We start from the raw sequence: 24340 nt of genomic DNA on the forward strand, positions 1-24340 counted from the left end.
AGTGCCAGGGCCTGAGTCCAAGTGCTTGAATTTGACTGTCCATGCCATTAATTTGGTAGAGAAGTCCCTGGCATGACTTTGGTCTGAAACGATTACCATTCCCCTAAACACTCCCTGGATACTACCTGGCAGGTACCACAGGCCAGGGGCTGTCCCCAGTTGGCATTTTATATGCAGGTATTGGGTTTTGGAGGCTGTGAGTCTTTAATAGTACTTGCATGACCAGACTGTGCCAACTAGGTTCAAGGCCAAAGAATCAGCCAGGATGCTGTTTACTTACTAGTAAAGATTTGTCTTAGTTTGTATTTGTCTTATTTGGCTATGGACAGCAGAATCAGGACTTAAACTGGTGGTATCGCAGCTAAATACAGGGAGGCAAAAGTCTGTTGGTCCTCACTATACATTTCCCCACTGTAGTTTTTTTGTGATGTGTAGCGTGAGAATGATTTGAACAATTTACTCTGAGCTCCAAAAGCAGGCTAATGGGCTGTCGAACAATTTGAATCTTCTTTTAAAATACATTCAAGATGAAACACAAATTAGCCGTGCCCTCTCATTTCAAATGTCAAGTAATGATTCAGTCATTTAATCCTACAATTGCTCAATTACTTGTTTTTGTTAGATATGTTATTAATCAACAGACTATCCATGACATTATTTCATAAATCATTCTAGTTTGTCCATTCTGTCTAGCCAAGAATAATTTAGGTTTCATACCATACCTCACATATCTTCTTACAAAGGTTATATTTTTTCTGTCTTTCTCCAAGATGTTGAAATTGTGATTTCCTACTTCTACAGTGGAAGAACATCTGGGTGTTTTCAGTTAATTTTGCTTTAGATAGATGTTTTTTTCTAATCTATAAAATTTGTTGAAACACAGTTAATAGTACAATTTTTTCATGAGTCTTTTTTGTGGTTGACAGGGAAATTTAGAGAAGAATTTAAAGCAGCATTTTCTTGTTGCATCTTTGGCATTCGCAGTCACCACGATGAACGGCTCACCAGAGGTCGTACCAGCACAGAGAGTCGGAAATCCTTGACCACCCAGATCAGCAATTTTGATAATGTTTCAAAACTTTCAGAACACGTTGTATTGACCAACATAAATACAATTCCAGCAAATGGTACTGCACCTATTACCCACTGGTAGTATACTTGTCCTTATGTCTTTTGATGCTGTGGAAGTAAAATTTAATTGTGCATACAACAATATTTGAATCTGAGCACAATACAATGAGAGAAGGCTGTTTACAATTAAGAACTGACTCTAAGGAAAGTAACTTACAAGAAATATTTTATAGAATATGCTACAACTTTGGTTATATTTTGATGAAACAAAATTTCATCTCATTTATTTCAAAAATTGAGTTGCAACTGGGGAGGAGGTAAGATAATCATATTTTATGTAAATACTTTCTTTGGATCCCTACTTCCTTTAGACTCCTAAGTGAATAAAGAACAGGTACCTGAAAGTATGAAAATAATTTTCCCTGGAGTTGCAATGTGTTTATAAACAGCTATATTCTACTCAGAGCTAATTCTCTGAAGTTGTGGTCTATTTTATAACAAATATTATAACCAAAATTGGGTGTACAGATTGAACTACCTGAATGACCTTGACTATTTCAAATGATCTGCTTACCATGCATTCTGGTGTGAGTTGGGCTGATCAAATAAGAAATTCACATTCATTTCTTTTCTCATATTTTCTATTCTTTTTCCTGTTGGGTGGGTTATTGTGTGTATTCAGGAACAGCTGGGAAGCTACTCTTGATTTTTCTCAAATACAGGTTGATAAACAAATGAACACAGTTTGAAATGAAAGGCAGAAGTTGTTCAAGCTTTCCCAATTCTGGATAAACACTGAAACGATTGTGCAATTCCCTAGCTTTGTGAATGGAAAATGGCATATAATTTATTATTTGATATTTCTCATTACATTATATGTTGTATCCCAGCAGGACTTTGCAAGGGACTGCAAGGATTCATCCCTCCTCTCCTAGGGTTGTGAACGCTGGTTGTCTAGAAGTTATATCTCAGACACTATATAGCTATGTAAGCTATATATTGATAACAGAGAAATTGGTATCTCCAAGGACAGCTAATCTGTTCCTAAAATATATATCTAGAAAGAATTAAATAAATTACCTCTGAAGAAGTCTGTTCTCTTCATTTACTATAGAAGGAATGTTTTTTTCCCTGAATTCAGCTTGCTCTTCTCCAGTAGTGTTGCCATTCATATACGCAAAGCACAAGCAAGGTTACAGCCATGAAACCCAGATGACAGTGTGGCTGTAGATGATGTTTTACTCTATATTGATTATTTGTCATCATTCTCTTCTCCCTGCCTGTCCTGTGCTCACGGCAGGGGTGTTGGACTAGATGATCTTCAAAGGTCTCTTCCAACCCAAACCATTCTATGATTCTATGATTGACTTGTACACAGGAAGCTGTAGTGCTCTGCTGGTCATAGGGGCTCTGGATAAGGAACCACAGGGCAACTGTAGTAGAACACATTAAAATGTTTAAAAGTAGGGAAATCAGGTTTATGCATCAGAAATCCCCTTAGACTTCAGTCAAGAAGTCTTCACTTAATATTTGCAAGTGCAATTTGGAACACTTTCTGGCAGACCATTTTGTTAATAGATCATCACCTGTATAGTGTTCAGAGAGTGACAATCACCGGGTGAGCCAGTCAGCTACCTGATACAAACAGAAAAATCATCTTAAAATCTTTATTTGATCTTACAGGTATCCCAGCTACACTGAGCCCGTTGAAATCAGTGGAACTGCATCTCCACATACCGGGGATGAACATGACTTCAAATTTAGATGAAGCTGTGAGGGTTTCCGCAGAAGACACTGGCAACACAGAGAATGTAGAGTGGGACAAATTCGTCCCCAGCATAACTAAACTTACCTCGATGGAGTTACAGCAAGGATGACTTTGGCTCAATACATGTAAGACCACCAGAGAAAGGCACATGCTTTTAGCTGTGTTACAGACTACAACAACTGGACAAAGGGATACCTTCAAAACCTGCCTCTCCTATTTCTTCTCAGTCTTACAGAAACCTACTTACCTCAGTATGAGCTAAAGAACATGTCTTTACAAGTCTTTTTAAAGATTGGATTGTATCATACTTTGTAAATACTGTAGATATTTATTTTTATATATTTTAGATGCTGTGGAATGTTCTAAAATGTATCATATAAAGAACTCTAAGTATTTGAAAGAAGTCTCAAACATCATTTATTTATAACCTCTTTCTATAAATGAGTGACTTATTTACAAGGAGTGCTTACTTATGCACTAGTGATATTCTGGAATTACTTTGCACTTCTTTTTCTGCTAATTCACTTGTAGTAAATTCTACGTTCATTATGGAACTTTCACTTCAGATTTGGGGAGATTCCAGGCTACTTTTCTAAGCACAGACATGCTTCTGAGACGTGAACCCAAAGTACTGCAAGTCACACAGGTTTTCATAAGATTACACTAAATAGTCAACTATTTTTTTTCTTCAGACTCGAGTGCCTAAAAAGTAACTACCTAAATAAAACTTACCTGATGTTCAAAGGTGCTATAGGCTCAAAATTCCTACTGAGGCCAATAGGAATAACAAGTGTCAGCACCCCTGAAGGGCAGGACATTTTAACTTTGTTAGCTCATTTTAGTCCATAATGTCTGCAAGTGTTGCTCCAGAAGATCTCTGAGGATCTTTAAAATAGAAAACATTGGTTATCTTGCTTGCTTCCACGATTTTTCTCTCAGCTGCCATTTAACACTAATGATACAAAAAATTAACAGATTTATATGCCAAGAAAATGTTGGCTTTTCAAGAATTAAAATAAAATGTTTCTCTCTGGAAATTATAGAGGTGATATCTCATTGGACTGGTAGATCAGGTACTCACTTATCTATTTTCCATTTATGGGATAAGCTCCCTGGCCTGGGGCTTCCTACCATGCATTGTAATTTTTCTTCTTAAAGAACAAAGATGGTACATCACTGGAGACTTAGTCTACTAGGGGAACATGGCCTATTGGTTAGAAAGAGGCTAATCTCTAAGAACCTCAGCTACAATCTCCCTGTGGCACTATTCTTGCATTTCAGTTAAGATTTTTCAAAAGGAAGGGTAAAATGGGAGGGAGGACTTGTTTTTCAGTCAAAAGCATTTGACATAGAAAGCAGACATTCCCACACATTCAAATGTTTCTGAAAAGCCAATTATTCATAGACAAGGTGTTGTTTGATTAACTTATGTAAATATTTTTTCTATATTTTACTTTGACCGAAATGTTACGCGATGTACTGTCGATCATGACAGCTGTAGTTTTATGAAGTGCTTACTCACTTTATGCTTTAGCCTTCCCCAACAGCTGTTTTACTTGACATTGTTGCAATTACTCCTAGTTTACACTGGTGTAAAGTGAGAGAAAAAATTTTTCATTTGTTTGTATAATAAAGTTTTCTTTTTCTATTAAAAAAGAAAAAGGAGAATATTTGTTTTCTATTAAAAAAGAACAAGGAGAAATACCTAAATAGAAAGAATGTTTAAACATCAAATAAAATCAAAGGAATTCCTATATTCCTATGTGTAAGGTTAATTTTTGAGTATAGCTATTATGTCATTGTTATTTCAAGAAATTATTTTACTTTGTCTCTTCTAAGCAAAGAAAACCCAAATAACTGTGGAAAGTACAGCAGGATTTTATTTCATAGCTGTTGCGATTCCTTTGCCATTAGAAGGCTATTTTTGTTCTTCAGCCACAAAAAAAGTAGTATTCTTAAACTGTGTGGAACAAGATATAATTTTTCTATATCATTTGAAATGATTGCATAAACAGCTGCTGAATTAAAACATTACAGAAATGGGAGAATGGAATTTGAAAAGTCTTCTAATTTTTTCTTTTGTTTTGATATAATTAAATAAAAAGTCAAAAAGTTAAAAACTAATATAGTAATCTAGCTGCAAAATAAGTATCAGTAATCATTTAATTGTGCCTCGACCCACTGGTGAAAAATGTCAACTATGCCAAAATTTTGCAAACCTATACTTTCATTTTAGAAAATGTATTTTTATCTTTTTCTTGAAGAGAGAGCAAGAAAGTAGAAAGTAAATGGCTATCTAAGAAAACTTTGTCACTATAAAAGGGGAGTATGCATACTTTCCAAACATAAAAGGTCATGGGTGACTGTGGAAGACAGGCAAAATTTTCATGCCTCGTCAGGTGTGTTGCCCAGATCCCTATGAGATGAACGGGGGTGGGGCTGATGGTGATGCTCATGGACAATCCATAAGTAGCATCTTTCTGAAGGGGGGTTGAATACTACCTGTCAACTCAAATTGTCTTCTTTTTGCTGCTACCTTAATGCCAGTGGGATAAATTGTGTTAGTTAATCTGAGGTGAGAACACCACTAAAGGTCATTGGTAGTTTTTGACTCCTGCAGGTCTCCTGTGACATGTTAGAAATGGAGGTTCTGGCCTTAATTTTCTCTTTTGTAAAAGAAAAATTTCTCTTTTGTTCTCTTTGTTCTCTTTTCTTATTTTCACTTAGATCCCCAAAATTAAAATATTCCAACATTCCTAGGAATTTCTTTTAGCCATAACTTTTTTTTAACAGTACTTTTTGTGTGGAGTATATAAATAAAAGATGAGACATTAATTGACAAATGATTCTGGGCTTTTCTCTGGACAGATTTTTATTGAGTAAATAACATTAATAATAATAATAAACTCTCAATAAACTTTGAGACACAAGTGATACGATCAGAGCTTATCTAAGATTTTAAATTCTAAGGATAGGTAGAAAGTGTTAACTAATTCTTGCCAGAGAATATGGTTATCAAGCTGAAGATTGGTTAAATATGGTTATCAAGCTAAAGATTTGGTTATGTTGATGGAAAGATTTTTCATTCAAAAATTTCTGGTTTTTTTAAATAAATATTTTTAATGCAAATATTCACATGTATTTATTTCTTTAGTTTTACAAAATTTGATAAATACCTAGACATTTTCTTCTTCAGCTCAGATATGTTTTCAGGCACGATTTCATCAGAAAAACTTCATAGGCATTTAAAAATCTGTTGTCTACCTGTCTAAAGTAGTGAAGGGTTTTTTGCCAGTTCTAGGACCTTTTACTCCAGAAAGATCCAAATATTTGGAGACATTCAAAATATTATCCAGCTGGATTGATTTTTGAATGAAAATAATCACTGGGAGTTTTCAGTAAAGATAAACCCAATAGTGAGCAGTGGATGTTAATGGAGATAGAAATGGCTGTGAGAAGACAGGGTAAGATTTTAAGAGCAATATGGAATTTAATGCCGTTTGCATGTGACAGAAATTAAAGCATCTTAAAGAAGCTTCTGGGCTTCTTATCCATCAAAAAAGGTCAGATGAGGAATAAGCATTTCTTATCCAGTCTATAAATATTGAAAATTATCTGAAAGCTGAGCTTTGATGGGGTTTTATTACCTCTATCTGCTTTGGTATTCTAGTATTTCCACTAGCAACTCAGGAGCCTAGAAATGGAGTTCTTATGCCATTGTTTCTGCTCGGGCATGGCATCATTAGACATAGAGTTTAAATCACAACATATTTGTTCCCGCTTACATAAATTGTTCTGCCACCATCACTCTGGCACTTTGTCTCTCAACATGTTTCGCAGTCTTGGAAGTCTGATATCCTGACCTCCTTCTCCTTTCCTGTTGTCACTGTAGTGATATGCTTGTGCCCTGCAGTCACAATGACTGCAAGATAATTTCTGCCCCTCTCCACCTCCAAAAAGGCATTTTTTTTCCTTTTCTTCCAGACTGCATAGAGTGACCATCTCATTCTCTAATATTAGCAAAATAGATGCACGTCATTAACCTGGCAAGTGCATTATAAGAAGGAGAGTACACTAAACATTAGCTTAACTCAGCCCTCGCTATAAGATGCATGGCATCTACTGCTGCATGTTACAATGGATTAAGGCCAAGGCAAATTTAGCCTTCCAACCTAAAATTGGTCTCACAGCTAAAATAATATTCACTTCTCAGGTTATTCCTTTTACCTGACAATAAGTAGTTTGGTTTTTTCCTGGATGTTGGATATATTGAATGAAATAGTATTTTATTTTATTTTATTGCATACATTTTCAAAAAAAGAAGACAAGTATTTAGCAATGTTGGTATTAAGAGTTTAAATAAGGAATGTAATAAACTAACTAAGTTAAAATCTGAGTTAAAAATATAAGAACTTATATGCAAGATTGAATTTTCCTGAGCTAAACAAAAAAATAAGCAAAATCTGGACTTTGCTCAAGTTCTTTTTTGCCAATAGGAACAGGATTTCACCCACTATATCTCTATCTCTGCTAGCTATACCAGAAGTTTTATGATGTCTTTTTGTTTTAAGCATTCAAGGACCAAATCCAGTTAAAAATGTTCTGTATGGGATAAGCAACTCGTGAAAACAAGACTCCTGAGTAGCATGGAGAAATCAATAGGGACCTGTTGCTTACTCCTCCTTCCAGCGCAAAAGCAAAGGGCATCCAGTGAAGCCAGCAAGTGTATGCTTGTATGATTTGTAGTTTGTTTATTTTTTATTAAGTACCCAAGTCAGCTGCTAACTTTTGTATGGCAAACTGGTTTTTGATGTATTTTAGTGAAGCTCCTGAAGTTAGACCCATAGTCCAGTATGGGTCTACACTATAGACTAGTTATTTGTTCCTTTGGTCTGCCGTCCAACATGCTCCATAGCTCCTCTCTCTGCTTAATAGATCATGATCCTATTCCACATCTGAGATGAAAACAAACAAATTCACTTCTAAAATGCATTGAAAAGTGCTTACAGAAGATGATCAGACATAGCAACAGGCATTTTCCAGAGAGATTACAGGCAGCAGCCAAAGACTTGCTCTGTTAGCTTCTCTGGAAATCATGTAGGACGGAATGCAGAGGGATTGCCAGACCCCATGAAAAACGCCCAAGAACCACGTCTCCTCTCGACGCGGTCCAGCTTAACGATTATGGCAAAAAGAGAAATGTGAGCACAGGGTACAACAATGGCAGCAAAGGAAGCTCGCGGGGGTGAGGGGGGAAGCTTCATCAACGGCTCCTGACCGAAAGAGGTGGGCAGAGAAAGCTACGATACCTACATCGGAGGGTGACAGACCTGCCCCCTCCCTTTGCCGTGGCTTGTCGCTACGACACCCACCCACAGTCCGCCCGGTGCGGCCGGCGCTGCCGGGGGCCGGGCGGGGGCCGACCGGGCGGGCGGGGGCCGGGGGCCGGGCGGGGGCCGGGCGGGGGCGGGGCGGGCGGGGCGCTGTCCCCGCAGCGGGTGCTGAAGGGGCGGTGCCGCACCGGCACCTGCCGCCCGGCGCGACCCGCTCTGCGCGGAGCTGCAGCCGCCAGCGGCCGGCCATGGCCGCGCTCCTCTGCCTCGGTAAGTGCTGCGGGAGGCGGGGAGGGAGGCAGCCCCCAGCCTCGCCCGGACCCTCGCTTCGCCCTGCGCCTCCGGGCCTCTGCTCTCCGCGGGTTCCCCTTACAGCGCCCTCCCCTTGCTCCTTCTGCCGGGGAGCCTCAAGGCGGGGGCGAGCAGGTACCTGTCGGGGGTTCGCACCGGCCTGCCACGTCCAGGCCCTGCGGCTTGGCGCAGACGTCCTCAGCCCGGCCCCGGGTAGCGTGTCTGAAGCGGGAGGTAAGGCAGGGCAGCCGTCCCAGCGTCGATAAGAAGTTTAACCAGCGAGGAGACCCAAAAATGGGATGCCTTGTCTAAATAAACAGCCACTTGTTTGCTAAGTGGAAAGCGTTTAGTGCTGGCAGCGCTACACAGAGGGCTATTGACTTTCCCCTTGGGTCTGAATGGAGAAAAAGGGAAAATCAACAAAGGTGGTACAGAAGGAATTGGTAGAAGAGAATACATTGAGACAAGTATATTTTAATTTCTTTTATTCTCCTTTTCCCCTCTCTACATATTGTATACATGCTGCTTCTCTCTTTAACATCCCACTACTCTAAGTCATACTCCACCGTTAAAAACATTTTTTTAGGTAGTTCTGCCCCAGGTTTTGTTAGAATAAAGTTGTTCTTTATCACTTTTCAACTATATTCAAACTATATTCAACTATACTTTGCCTTTCCTCTTTAGAGCTAGCTGTCTTGCTGCTCTTGCTTGGTTTCCCATTATTCATTATTATCTGCCAGATAATGATTCTGCAATCTTGGGAGAGCCACGTAATTCCTCCTTTCCTCAGTTCCCAATCTGCAAAATGAAGGTGCTAAAATGTCCTTTTTCCCCCCCTTTTCACTTTAGACACCAAATTCTTCAGAACAGGGAATTTTACACCTACCCAGTGAATCAATAGACACCTGTACAAAAATATAGACACCTGTAGAAATCTAAATTTATGTATCTTCATACCAAAATGGATCCCTCTAAAAGTTTTAGCTACAAACTCTTAGATGCCCTGAACTCTTCTAAGTAGAAAACAGTAGCTGAGTACTCCAAACACAAGAGTAAAAAACTGAAGTGAATGACTGAAGTAATAGCTGCCAATTTAAGCAATTGTATAAGCTACAGTGCACTGGATTCTAAAATAACATAGGCCAGTTTGTTTCATGTAGGCTTGCCACAGTATGCCCCTGTGCACTGCTGAGGAAACAAAAGACCCATCCGTAGTATGTCATTAGATCTGGAGAAGCCCTTTCTTAGATTGAATTAGCTTCAATCATAGATTATGCCGCTCGGCTCTTTATTTTGCAAAAGCATCTCCTCCTTTTTGTGGGCAAAATTTCCAGGTGTGTTTGAAAGAAACACACTCTGAAATAATCCTTGCAAAGGAGCAGAGGCTGCTAATTGGCTGTTTAATCAGTCCTACTTGGACTGTTCATTTTCAGCCACTGGTTCTGAAAAGCTGTCGTAACAGGAGGGAGACAGCACAGAGTCTTTGTGTTGCGGATCCTAATCAGATGCATAAATCTTCTGTCATGTTAGTACCTACAAAATAGGTAAATGGTCATCCAGCAAAATACCCTGTCTTAAAAAGTTCCTGGGTTTGTAATTTTGCATTGTCTTATATATACAGTCATTTTCACCTATAAGGTATATGGCAACCTTTTTTTCTCTGTCATCTGAATAAACAGTGAGTAATTTCACAATTAGAAAGAACTTTTGGAGACAGTCCCAGGACTAAAATGTTGTCATAATGAGCCAAAATTGTCCCTTTGGATGGGCCAGCTGCATATTCCTCAACGTCAAGGGGCGGGAGCCGTTTCTCTCAACCAGTCTCCCAGCCTGACTGACAGAAGCCGCCTAAAAGAGCGTTTCAGGCTGGAAATCACTGACCTCACAACCAACCGGCATAGATCTGAGAACTGGCAGGAATATGCACAACTGGGAAAGGATTAGCACCAGCTTCATTCACCTTCTTATGGCAAGCACATGTGGCCTCTTCTGTGTCTGAGGCACACTGGATGCTATTGCACCTGTCAGTTAAAAGTATTAAATGTTACTTCACTTTATCAACATGCATCCAGAAAGTGTTCCCTACGGCAGCACTACTATATCACAGGTACACATCATTTCCAAAAGGGATGGCATCACCTCCAAACAGCAGCAGCTTTTTAAGTTTATTAAGAGAGATATTTGATATTTCATTTCTTATTTCTCAAATGTATCATTGGAAACATTTCACTTCTCTGGATAGGGTCTAGAAAAGTCCTGAGGGAATACTTCATGCCTCTTGCAGATGATGTTTAAGGATTTAAACAGTGCTGGAAATTCCTCAAATTCCATATGAATTTGCCTGAACATAAGGAAAAAAAGGAGACTTGGACTGGGAAATGCTGTGTCCTTCAATACCTAAGGAAAAAACTCCCATCAGGTGTTCAGCAGCTAGTTTGATAAGGTCTGAAATCAGTGTCTGAAACTTAATTTTATAGAAAATTAAGACACATGGTTACCAATTAGAGGTTGTGTTACCATGGGAATGTTGATGAAAGAGCTAAACCCCAGCTGATTTGTCTTTTCTTAGCAAGGCAATTTAATTTTCTACTGATAAGCCAGAGATGGTGCTGACTTGAAATTCTTTACCTTGAAACCTCCATATCAGTCCTCAGTTTCAGAACTTTTTTATGCAATTAACATGACCTTTAGGTTCAGTGCACTCAGGGAAGCAGATGAAGACATACATGTTGGGGTTGTTTTCAAGAAATGATGCATCTGTGAAGTAAAACAAAGAGGGTGAAGAGTACTGTATTATGACATAAAATCTCATTTATTATCTAACAGTTGTGTAGCTGTCAAATCTTTTTCACATAGTCTATTCATAGGAATTCCTGTGTAGTCTCTAGCTTGACGAAATTGCAGTCCAAATAAAATGCTGTTTCCTCTGAATTTTATACTGTCTTCCCTTCTATAATCTATTATGAATCTCAGAACTGCAGTCATTTCTGTATATCTATGGACTGATGTTATATAGAGCTATGGCTGATGTTATAATACTGGGGTAAAAACAATACAAAATATGCCACACTGCAACTTTGAAAATTTAAAATTTAAATTTAATTTTCCAGTTGTGAAACTGAGGAAAATTGTTGTTCTGTTAAAAGGTAACTTGGTAGAAAATTTGAATCTATAGATAAACTACAGTAAATTATATTTTTATAATCTAAGTGTAAATGAAAAAGCTCAGTACGTTATCTGTTGTATTAAATAGTCATTATATTCTGTTTTTACAGTGGTGTTCATGTACTTCATAAGTATATCTTCTGCCCAGACTACTGACTGTCTGCACTTGAGGGAGCAATGTATAAATGCTGCAAATGGATGTGAGAGTGTCTGGAATGTTGTTGAAGATGTCTGCAATATTTCAGGTAATTCTTTATGGTGTACACAGCTTTATTTTGAATTGCTGAATGGTTGCATATTCGTAGTTTATCATAATATTGCTGTGGTACCTGAATGAATTCAGTGAGATTTCAAAGAGAAAATGATGGCAGAAGACAGTTAACTTCTGAAATCTTTGACAGTAGCCAATACTACTTTTAGTAACAGTCACCCTGTCACTTCAATAAGGTGATAAATGAAATTTCTGGACTAAGTCAAGAGGTCCGAATTCAGCAGAAATTATGCTCTTGTGGGATCCTGTTAAACAAAGCCAGCATGCAGCTGGAAAAAAGTTCCAACCTTGCTTTCCATAATTTGGAGGAGTTGATCTGCCCGCTCCCTGGAAATATTCAAGGCCAGTTTGGACAGGGCTCTGAGCAACCTGATCCAGTTGAAGATGTCCCTGCTCATTGCAGGGGGGTTGGACTAGATGACCTTTAAAGGTCCCTTCCAACCCAAACCATTCTATGATTCTGTGATCTATGATCTCGCACGATACCCAAAACAATGTAGTAGTTACTTAGAGTAATTTTCAAATATTGTATTAGAATAAGAAACAAATCAAAGAAAGCATGGCTCAAAGAAAGTTGTGTTGCAGGGAGGCACATTGTATTTATGCAGTGAATAGTATCTACATGAGAGAGTGATTCACTTGCAGGGAGTAATGGTACGATAAAGTGCAGGTTGCGATGTGACTAAGCCTCCTTGAACTGTTAAACAGATTCTCACATAAATGAAAACAGAAAATCAGTCTGTCTCTGTTTATTACAATTCCAACGCTTGGTGCATCATTTCCAAGTAAAGAACGTTTTAAGTGGGGGAAGACCAGGTATTATAAGTTTGATCTGAAACTCATCTGAATCTCTGTTGTCGTTCAGATGAAAATGTTCCTTTTTCTGAAGGCCTATTATCTTCTTGAACAAATCTTGGGTATCAGTCACCATCTCACTCTTTCTTTAAATCCCTCGAAGACCTTGCTGTTAAATGTTGAGTATTCACTTGCCAGGTGCTGTGAATATGGAAGGGAGAAGAAGAGTGGCAGTACAGTGTGGCAGTGTCATTAGACCAAGCTAGTAACGACACCTTTGTTGACTGATAAACGTCAAGGGCCTTGATCTGCCAAGGCTACATCAGTACCAGCAAATAAAATGGGCCAGGGACTATTTTCTGGCCCTGAGTTCAACTGCCATGGGGCAGCACGTATCCATCCAACTAAACCGTTTTACCCTCACGCTGGCTGCACAAAACTGCCTTTTGGGAGTGACTCCAGCCCCGCGCTATCTTCACAGTCTAGCTGGCTCGGTCCAGACTGGGTACCATGCAAAAGGACAGCAGTATAGACACAGTCACTTGCCATTAGCCTAGCCCATGCCTTGGTCCTGTTCATAAATGAATCCAAGGGTATCTATGTACATAACTGCCATTTCTAGCAGTTTCTTAATTCCATAAGGCAGGTTCTCTGTCACTGGGAATCAGAGGTATCTATATCTCCATGGAAAACTCCCTTCTCCTTATTTTGACATTATTTGAACAAAACCAGCCATGTCCTGATGCCATAATCTGTTCTGAGCCTCAGCTGCAGCAGAGTTGATAAAGTGAGTGTCCCTCTGTCTGTCTTGATGTCAAGACCCAATCTCACGTTTGGTCTGTGTGGGAGGCCAGGCAGCAGAAGATGCTGCCTGACCTCATGGTCAATAGTCCATTGCTAGAACATTCACCTGCAGTGTGAGCTACCTGAATGCCTCTGTCTCTCTGATTTGTTGCAGAGATTTGAACCCAAGTGTCCCAAGTCACAAGGCAGTATTCAAAATAATTAGAGCAGAAAATTCTCTGAGGGGTCCTTCTGAAGTGTGTCCTGTTCCAGATACGTATCTGCTTTGCATAAAATAGCTGAATACTTTCAAGAACAGACAGAGTAAATAAAAAATACATGATAACCTAATAGTTACAACAATCCCCAAAGGAGCTGGGTTTCAGCTCATGTTCTATTGAGTTTTTAAATATTTTATGTGAAGTGGAACAGTTTCAAAAGATATGGCTGTTGTTTGAAAAATAGTATTGGAATATGCAGTATTTTCAGGCTCAAGACAGTGACCTAAAGATGAGCTCTCTAGAACCAAACCTCTTCCCCAAATCAGAAGTTGAATTTGCTTCTCACATCATTCACAAAGGCGTTCGCACCAAGACTACTTGACATAAAGATCAGGATGTGTACTGTAGCCTATTCTTCATCATACCCCGCAACCAGATGAAGTGGGCCAGCAAGATGACTTCTGTAGTCTCCCCTTTGGATTTGTTGCATTGTCCCATAATATGCCATTTCCCTCACTTATTGTCCTATGTGCTTATTCACTGATATTAATGGTATTTGTAACTGGGTCAGAAAAACCTTCTGCAAATAAACTCTTTTTGTGATTGCTTGCTTGGTTTTGCATCTGTATATTTCCTTAGGATAACAGCCTTTGACAAGGACTCTCCAGCATTGCAGGGCACTCAGATATTGCGTTGGGTCTAGGACAAATTATTCTAAATGTGGTTATTAGGTGCCATGAGCCCACCAGGGGGGTGGGGTGTAAACCCACCATCAGACAGCTGATGGTACCTCTCAGAGAGCCCACAGAAACAGCGACAGAAAATCTACCAGCAGCATTATTAGTAAGAATACCATTATACTATCTGTCAAAAGTACTTTACATGTGCAAGACTAAAAACTTCATGGATGAGCTCTATGAATGGAAAAGGCCCTTCAGTGCTGAGCAGGAGCATGTTAGTTGGAGGCAACAGGCAATGGGGCAAATATTCCTTTTGCTAGTTTCTTTATGAAAAACCTAACTACAAATTATAATTATACTCCTACCCTCTGGTATGAGTTCAGTAACTCAGTCCCTCAGGCTGTAACCTCCAAGTTAAATGTGTGCATTATCAGGACCTCTGCCTTTTGTTCTTCAGAGCAAGTCTGGGGGTACTCTCCAGATGACCGCTTAAGTCACTCCTTTCTCTGTCAAACTGTCCATCACCGCTCCCCTACTACTACAGCAGCATTTTCAGAGTCTCAGTTTATAGTACTCTGAGTCCAATTCTTCTTTCACTTCCTTTTCTATGCCAAAACACATTGAAAAAAAAAGGGGGATGAAAATGTCTGAGTCACCTTCCAGATCAGGATGGAAAAGACTGAAATATTTAATTTTGATGGAATCAAAACTTTTCACTTTGAAAATGTCAAAAATGTTGGATTTTGCTGGTTTTTTCTTCTTTTAGGTCACTGATAAAAAAAATTAGAAATTTCTGAGCTCTGATTTAACCATGAGTATACATTTTCTTAATTTTTCAGAACTGGAAACATCTGGATTCAAAAGGAAAAAAAAAATCTCAGGTTGCTCAGATATTAAGGAATCACATTTTTAATTAGATTTGGAAGTAAGAGTTTCTTTTTCTTAGAGAAACAGGATCATTGAGGTTGGATCTCTGGAGACCTAGTCCAAACCCCCTGCTCAGGCAGGGTCAACTGCAGGCTGTCTTCCAGGACTGTGTCCAGTTGGATTTTTAATATCTCCGATGATGGAGGCACCAAAATCCCTCTGGGCAACCTCTTCCACTGTTAGAGCACCCTCATATTAAAAAAAATTTTTCTGACCTTTAAATGGAATTTCTTTACTTCAGTTTGTACCTGTTGTCCTGTCACTGGATACCACGGAGGAGTCTGTCCCTGCCTTACTCACCCCTCTCCCATCAGGTATTTATACACACACATATAGGCATATAGGTGTATTGGTATGGCCCCGAGCCTTCTCTCCTCCAGGCTGAGCAATCCCAGCTCTCTCAGCCTCTCCTCGTAGGACAGATGCTCCAGTCCATTAATCACATTTGTGGCGCTTTGAAGGACCCACTCCAGTATGCCCATGTCCCATTTGTCCTCAGGAGCCCAGCACTCCAGATGTGGTCTCACCAGTGCTAGGGGGGAAAACCTAGTACTTTCTTCTGCAGTCTTCAGATGCAATTCCCACTGAGATGACTGAAGAGCTGACTGTGCAAGAATAGAGATTATCACCCTGGAAGTGTCAGATTCTACTCTGTCATGCTTCCATCTGGTCCCATGCACATAAATCATGTACATACAAATAAATCGAATTATGAATAATGGCTGCCAAGCATTAGGTCAGCGAGCATTTTTTGTAAATGCCTTGGAAGCATATGTACAAGATAAAAATATATTAACTAGAACTAATCAATGGTAAAACAACAATAATTGAAAACCAGCAATAAAATGTTTTCTGCTGTTCATCACAGCTGAATCAACACAGTGTACAAACAGACCAATACTGATAATCGGTTATTTCTACACAGCTTCATTTCTACATCTGATGTGCTTCCTGATTCTACCTATGCCCTTTATATGTTCATAGCCCCACAGCCTGCCTCTCACTCCCTGGCTGTCAGCTGCTGTGATTCAGCGCAGTGTGTTCACCGTGCACAGGGCCACTCTGAACACAGCCCCTGTACCTGACTCCTAACCACAACTTGTTCGTGTCATGAAGACAGATGAGCTAAGTGAGGCTGGGGTGCTGCATAAAATATACTGAGATTTGTGGTTCTTATTCTCCTATCTCTACTCACCTCCACCTTGAAGTGTCCTCGGGACCTTGAACAAGATAGTCATAAATTTTGTAAATTAGCTAATTTTTACACAAGCCCCTCTTGATCTTTGTTGCTTTTTTCCTACCCCTGGAATTTGTCCTCCTGAAATTGTCTCCTGAAATTCTTTTATTATCCCTTACTCACTTGATAAAGTATAGAGTTAGAAGATCCACCCACCCACCTCCGTGGGCCTCCATAGTTCCCATGTCACCACATACTTTCCACCCTATCTTTATGGTCAGGGAGCGTCCTATGCCTATGAGCTTCAGTAAAACTCCTGAGCTCCTTGGCTACAGAAGAAGAAAGAAATGTGAGGGCTAAAGGTCAGGGTCATCCTCTACTTCTAAAAATGCAGAAGGCAAGCTGGAGATACGGTTGGAGAGATACAGGCAAGCCCGGGCACCATCACCTCCTCCTTTGCTGATACAAGAGGTGAAGTGGGAGCAGAGGCTGGGAACTGTAGCTCTTGCGGGACTGCGACATCCCCCTGTAGCAGTGCACATTTTAATACATCCCCAAACCCTCCTTAGTCAGCAACAGCAACTGGAGAAAGGGCAATGCAGACACTGTTTGAAAAAGGATTTTGGGGTGTCAGGATGAGGATGTGCACTCTGGAATAGCTGACACTCATTCCTTCAGGCACAGGCAAAATGCACTGTTTCCTCTTGCAGGCCTTCGCCTAGACTGCCTTCCACTGCTATTTTTGTCAACAACATATAAATGACATTAAAACTCTAATCACATTAAAGCTTGTCCGTGGCGGCGGTGACACATGGCTGCTAGCTTCGCAGTTTTGCTGGAGCGCACGGTCTCTGCTGCTCCACGCTAGTCACCAGGGAAGCAGCAAGGCAGGAAACCAGACATCGCTGTTGACAGGGCAGAGACAATAGCATATGTGCTCAGTAGATTAAAACCGATCCTCATGCTGTCCCGTGACCAGCCTGGATCTTGTGAGCCACATACTCCTTATGCTACGTATTGCGAGATACTTAATATCCATGAAGCAAAGAGAGGAAATGTGCTGGTTTGAGGACCTGCATACCTGTTTTGACAAGGCAGACCATGGCTTTCACAAAATAAAACTTTCTTAAATGGTATTAAACTGCTTCTTATGTAACTTTCTTAAGTAACTTGTAAATTTCTTAAGCAATAATAAGTAATGAAATGCTTTTAAAACTGTTAGTCCATAAAGTAGAGGGTTGATTGATTTATCTTCGTACCACAAACTAGTAGATGCTCTTTATTTTTGCTACATATACAAGGAAAATACGATCTGACAGCCTGTGTGAGTGTCTTTGTCATTGAGTCCAAGTGCACACACAAGCAACGGGCTTGAAAGTGGATTGGCAAACTAAGGTTTTCTGCATTTTTTTATGTTAACTTCTCTCTTACTTTTATTATAAAAAAATTAAAAATCAGAATATTCTTGCACTACTTTAAATTTGTCGTCATTGCCAAACTTAGGCAGTGAAGTTGTTCTATAGGGTAGCAGTCCAAGGGCATATCCAAACTGCCAGGCATTTGTAGGCTCATGCCATCCTCACCTGAGTGAGGGATCTGAACCAGAGATGCCATCCCTCAGCATGGGGTTAGCATCATCATTACCACAGGACTGCGCCTGCCCTCCTACTCTCTTGATGGGATACGTGGCAGTACCTTAGCCTGCACTGCGAATTCCTGTTCCTGTACCTCATTTCTACACAGGACCAAGCTGAGTGTTTCAGTGCCTCTGTTCAGGATGTGCCCCTTGACTCCTGGGCACATTTTTAGTTTGGTCTCTGCACGATTTTAAAGTTTTACGTACTTTGGAAACAAGAACAGAAACAGATGTTCTGGCAATGGGTCAGATCAAATAAAAGAAAGCAATATCATACCCACAATCTTATTATATCACTCTGAATATTATTTAAAATTTGTAAATTATGACAGGTTTTCAAACAAAACTAAGTTCAAACCATCTTCTCTTGGCAAAACATATTATTTTTGTGCTTCAATTGAATTGTTTTATGTAACCATATCCCTTAAGCGTTCATAACATTAACAACATTATAATTTTAATGGTAAGTTCTAGGTAATAGATGCAAGGCAGAAGATGCTATTGGATGTAATAGAATCATCCAGGTCCTGGCTGACGCATACCCAGAATTTAAAAACTGTGTCTGCACTACAGACGATCTCTGTAGCATCACAACTTTGCTTGGGAAACAGTGCAGCATTGATAAAGGTAACTAAACATAAAGATTTAATTATGAAGAACAAAAAGAAATTTGTAATTTTGTAACCCTCATTTTAACTGGATTCAAGTTTCTTCGCATATTTGTCAAATCTGATAATTCCCCCCAAAAATTAGTTTTGTCTTTTCTATGGTATTCACACACCAACGTGCATATGTATGCAATGCCGTATCGCCTTTAAAATAAACAAAACCAATAAAAGGCATGTGAGAAATTCAAATGGTTTTTAAAGCTCTTGCTCAATCCAATGGAAAGCAAGAGTGAAAATACTATGTATGTTGAGGGCTATTCGTTGCCCAAGGAGACTTGAGCGCCAGGGACCTATGCTATGTGTAGAGAGCCACATCCAGCCACCTTGTGAAGGGGAGTATAGGTGAATGGGGATGCACAGCTGTGCAGCTGTGTCACATTGTGTTACAGGAGCATTTTCACTACATCTAGGAGAGGTTACTGGAAGTGGGAAACACAGTTACTATCTTCATAAAGCTGTACTTAATATATAAAGTGCATCCTTTTTTAAAATTCCATTGTAACCAATGGGCCCAGCTCCTTTAAATATATCTTTTATTATCCTGAGAACTCTTTTCTCTTCAGAAAACCTATTTTTATAATTGAAAATTACTTAGTGCATGAAAGGCTTGCAGTTTCTGATCCAATGTCTCCTGCAGTAATGATTAGCAAAGCTGACATAAGAGAGGTAAAATCAGCCAGTGAATGAGAGTCTGGAAAGTGAGCCCCAAGGTTGATTTCCAGCTCTGGTCCATCATACCCTGCTGGTATCAATCAGTGTACATCATATAGTAGTAGAATATATGGCTTTATTGCAGAGGAAATAATAGCATCCTGATCCGTTACTTCTTGCCCCAAACAAGAAGAGGGTATCTAAAACCTGATGTTGATGTCATTGGAGAAGTGGCTTTTGCTTCTAGCAAAATGAAGTAATTTTATATTTTTTGCTGATTGAGATTACATTTCTCACCAGTATAGTGAAAAGTTTGGATGGAGTTACACTAGTATTGGTTTTACCTACAGATGATAACTTATGGTGTTGGTAGATACTTCCAGGAGTAATTCTCCCTGTCTATCTTAAATGACTATTTTAGGTAATGAATGAGCCACCTTCTGGAATTGCCATTCTCTCTTTACAAATTATGCATTGAATTAGGATGATAATCCATGATATGTCCAATCTGTAGGTGGTTAAAATTATGTGAGATGAATCTCTTTATGCAGTAATTTTAGTGCGAGTTTCTCGTATTACTGTTAGCAGCTGAATTGTTAAAGTAGACTGTATTATACAGCTACCAGGACACAGTAAGCATGAGGAAGATTCACTAGTCTGCAAGACTGAAATTATTATGTATTCACATGCAGCTCAGAATGAAACTGAGCAGTGTTTCATTCATTTTATTGCATTAAGATATCTATCCTTTTCCTGAGTTTGTTTTGAGCTGACCAGTGATGATGCTCCATCTTCCATTTGATTTATATTTCTGTTTGCACCTATTTGTACAGAATATTTAGAAACTTTGTCAAGATCAGATACCGGACTGAGTTTTAGGCAACACAGAAACCCCAAAGACCAAAGACACCCAGAAGAATTAGAGAACAACTGCAGTATTGCAAAGCAACGCTGCCGAGAGGACCCTTACTGTTTTCTCGTGTATAAGAGCTTCCAGCGAGCATGCCAGGCAGACGCAGCAAAATGCAGGCTCCCGATGGTCAACCAGGAGTGTTTGTCAGCGTGGAAAGAACTGAGGAAAACCGTGCTGGGAGAGTGCAAATGCTCAGAGCCATTGCAGATGAGATGTGTTAAAATATGGAAGGGAATATTTAACAACCCTTGTTTACAATACTCTCAAGAGAACCAAGGTTCAGCAGGTAGTGAAAATGATGATGATAATGATGATGATGACGATGATGAGAAAAATCAGGGCACCGACACAGGTTAGTGGTATTCCAGCAGTCTGAATGCTTTCATACATAACAATAGTGTGCACAAGTCTGTGAAGAAGGTTTTCTTAATCTTTCGCAGTTTAACATTGGAAACAGGATAGTTTTAAGAGGCTTATTTAGATGCAAATGAATAATCTGATAGCAAAATGATAGCCTGGGTGCAAATACTATTGTCCTTCAATGTGTTAATTTGATACAACCTGATCCAAATCAGTCCCTTTTAGTATTACACTATAACTAGAAACAATATAAGACCAATAACAATAATTTTCTAATAGCAAGAATTGTCTGCCTACCTTGACTTCAGCTCATGACAAGCAGTTAGTCGAGCTTGAAAACTGGGTGCACTGATGAACACATTAAGGCCTCTGGCCTTTATTTATTCACAAGAAATCTGACTTTATACTGTGCTGAGCAGCTCTAAAAACTCTTCTTGAGCTCAGAGGATCTATAATTATGTAGAGAACGTTATCAGCTGCCATTGATAAACTGTGCTTTCACCCCAAAACTTATGAATACATGTAACAGTGATTTTAGAGTTTGTTAACAAGCTGACAGGTCCTATTTGGTCAAGCTAATTTTTTTTAATTCTTGTTTATTTTTACTACTGGCACTATGCCAGCAACACAGCCAATACTTTAAAGTTAAAAACTAAGTTAAGACATGGTGTATCACTTATGCCTGTATCTTTTTGTTCTAGACAATATTAGTACGGAAACAAAATTACAATGGAGTTTATCTGCTCTCTCCAAACAAGGTAAGTCTGAATTTACTTATGAATCCTAATAACTGGTTTTAGCTCTGTTTTCAAATAGCATACAATGTATCTCGAGATTAAAATGAATACTTTTCATTCAAATTACTGAAAAGCAGGGAGTCAATAGATCCAACATATTTTCAGTTAAGCTACTGGGTAGATAAGAATCCAAAAATATCAGGTAACAATCCTGATCCTGTTAAATTTACAGAGGCAAATCTTATCCTATAAACATTTTAGGGTCAGAATTACGTAGATCTTTTTGGGAGGTTTATAGCACAGGCTAGAAATACCTAAACTAGCTTTAAAAGCACAGAAATGCCATTTATAGTCTCTTCTCCATTACTTACTACATAGCCTAGCGTAAGACTGCGTGCTGGAGATTTCAGCAGTTTCAGGTGCCCACTAGCCACTCCCAGAAACCGTCACATACTTTGAAGAAACTTCTGTCTTGCCATTTTTCGCTTTCTTCTCCCTCACTTATCTGGCAAGGGCAGAAACTTGCAGGAGGGTTGCTTATGGGGGCCAAGCAATGGAAGGGAAAAGTATGAAGATCACACAGTGGGTTTAGAGGCAATGCTGGAAGAGCTGGATCAGAGTTTTTGGGAGTCAAACTTGTTTTTAATGGGAATGTTGCAGGCAGGATGACTACCAATCATCACTTGAGAAAGGTTTTCCTGTGATTTCATTTTAAAAACTGTTATTCTTTTTAGCATACACAGCAAACAGAACCTGTTTGGATGTGAACAAGGAGTGTGTTGAAGATGAAGTATGTAACAAACAGTTGTCCCTGTACCTTAAGGTTTGCTCAGTAAATAAGAAGTGCAACATGGAAGAATGTCAAGCAGCCATAAGGTTCTTCTACCAAAACATGCCTTTTGAAGTTGCCCAAATGATGACATTTTGTGATTGTAGCCAGCCTGATGAATCCTGCCACAGAGCCAAAGAACTTCTTCATGGCAAGCCCTGTGCAGTTACTGCAGTTCCACCCCCGTCATGTCTGAATGTAATTCACATGTGTGAAGAGAATGAATTGTGCAGGTGAGTAGAAGAAAGATTTTGCCCAGTAATGTGCTTTTGAATAATAATTTGATCAACAATTTTTATGTATATGCCATATATCTCATCTATAACAAAATTATTTTCTGCACCATAGCCACTGTATATCATCACTTGTGTTTGACATCTTCACAGATGTCTGCATCAACTGTCGTAATTCCACAAGGAATTCCACAAGTAAAATGAAAAGGTTCACTTTCAGAAAAGTCTGGAACCTAGTGTGGGCTTCTCTTCTGCCTATTTCATGATGCTTAACACCATTTCTGTTGGACAAACTATGCCGTTGCATATTTTCATTACCACTTTCTTCAGATAACACCTGCCAGTCTGCACCTTTGCCCTCTAGCAGTTTGCAGAAATTGTGCAGCAGACCGGACAAAGTTTGTTTGGTTAAAGTAATTACCTCTTCCACCGTAGAGTCTGACCCTTTGTACCCAACGGCCATACAACCAACTTGACCTGTTCAGAAAACTGTCGTCTTATTCTTTTCACATCAAGCAGACTGATACTTGAAAAAAGCTGCCCTGAAACATGCACAGACCACCAAACTCATGAAGAATAACACAGTTTTCATTTGTGGATGGTCAATTGGCTCACTTTGGTTTTCAGTGTAGTCACCAGTTCCCTTGTGGATTAGACCTGAATTTTACTTAAAAGCTGTGCTCAAATTAACCTTCAGTCAACAAACCAGGAGGCCAAGAGACGCTTTCAGTTCTGTGCAGGCTATTCACATTGACGTCAGTGGGAATTGCCCCTTTTTATGTCAAGAAAAATTGGGCTACAAATGTATGTCTGTGCATGTGCATGTGTACACATGTAATATAATGGAGACTTGCTGAATTGCCCATTATTTTGGGAACATTAATGTTTCCTGGCACAGACAATAAGTGGATATAATTAGCAAAATTAGTCTGTGAATTATGGCTAGCCATATCTATAAATCAGGAGGTGAATAAAAATAATTCCATTAGCACAGAGGTGGCATCTGCTTTGAAACCTTTGCTTGTGTAATGAAAATATTTACAATAATGTCCTAGCTGGTATTGTAACAGTCCATGTTTTTCCATGTGACTTGCTTGTTACAGCTACACAACATCAACACTAAATTAATAGCCGAATTTTATGATTAAGGAAATAATGTTTTAATATATTAATGTACAATATTCAACAACAGTTTACCTTTATCATCCCCTAACATTTAATGTAAGTGATAAATTGGTTTCTAATTAATACCTACAGATTTCTTAGTTAACTTTTAATAGATGTTTTCTATTGTCATACATAGTGCATTAAAGGCCAATGCCTTTATTCTATCCTAAGAGCAAATAAACTGAAGTCATTTGAGATTATTAAGCTGGAAAAAAAGTTAACTCTTCTCATAACTTATCTCTGCTATCAATTAATCTTTAAGGTCAATTGAATTACTTCTAATTTTTCCTGAGGCTTTGTATTTTGTTAGCATTTGGGGGGAGGAGGAGTTGGCATTGGATGTAGATTATTTTATGTAAAATAAGTTGAATATTCATTCTTCCTTCACACTGCCCAACAAACTGATCCACTAGTATGGCACCTGTTTTGGTTTCATTGTGATGACTGGTCTAATTCCTCTATCTACATTTCTTCTTTGAGGATCTGAGACTGTTGGTATTCACACTGATTTTTGCTGGACCCTGGAAAAATCTCCACAGGTGCTGATTAGAAGTGCAGTTGCTTTTTCTCAACAACTTTTTTAGTAAAACCAAGTTTTTCCTCAAATTACAATTTTGCAGATTTCATTCAACCAATTAGGTGCAAATCAGAGCAGAATTTTGGC

General features: G+C 39.2%; 2 protein-coding genes across 2 annotated transcripts in view; both read left to right on the top strand.

Annotated features, from left to right (window-relative positions):
• The window catches only part of HCRTR2 (hypocretin receptor 2), a 34131-nt gene extending 31044 nt beyond the window's left edge, over positions 1-3087 (top strand). The window contains exons 7-8 of the mRNA XM_075148032.1: positions 927-1127; positions 2755-3087. Coding sequence (XP_075004133.1) covers positions 927-1127; positions 2755-2948 — 395 coding nt within the window. The 3' untranslated portion in view covers positions 2949-3087. The remainder of the gene's footprint in view (positions 1-926; positions 1128-2754) is intronic.
• A 5333-nt stretch (positions 3088-8420) lies between these two features.
• GFRAL (GDNF family receptor alpha like) overlaps positions 8421-24340 on the top strand; it is a 28081-nt gene continuing 12161 nt past the window's right edge. The window contains exons 1-6 of the mRNA XM_075148033.1: positions 8421-8442; positions 11739-11873; positions 18593-18745; positions 20271-20702; positions 21412-21468; positions 22182-22509. Of these exons, the coding sequence (XP_075004134.1) occupies positions 8421-8442; positions 11739-11873; positions 18593-18745; positions 20271-20702; positions 21412-21468; positions 22182-22509 (1127 nt within the window). The remainder of the gene's footprint in view (positions 8443-11738; positions 11874-18592; positions 18746-20270; positions 20703-21411; positions 21469-22181; positions 22510-24340) is intronic.

Source organism: Calonectris borealis, chromosome 3 (genome assembly GCF_964195595.1).
Source record: "Calonectris borealis chromosome 3, bCalBor7.hap1.2, whole genome shotgun sequence".
Taxonomy (NCBI): Eukaryota; Metazoa; Chordata; class Aves; order Procellariiformes; family Procellariidae; genus Calonectris; species Calonectris borealis.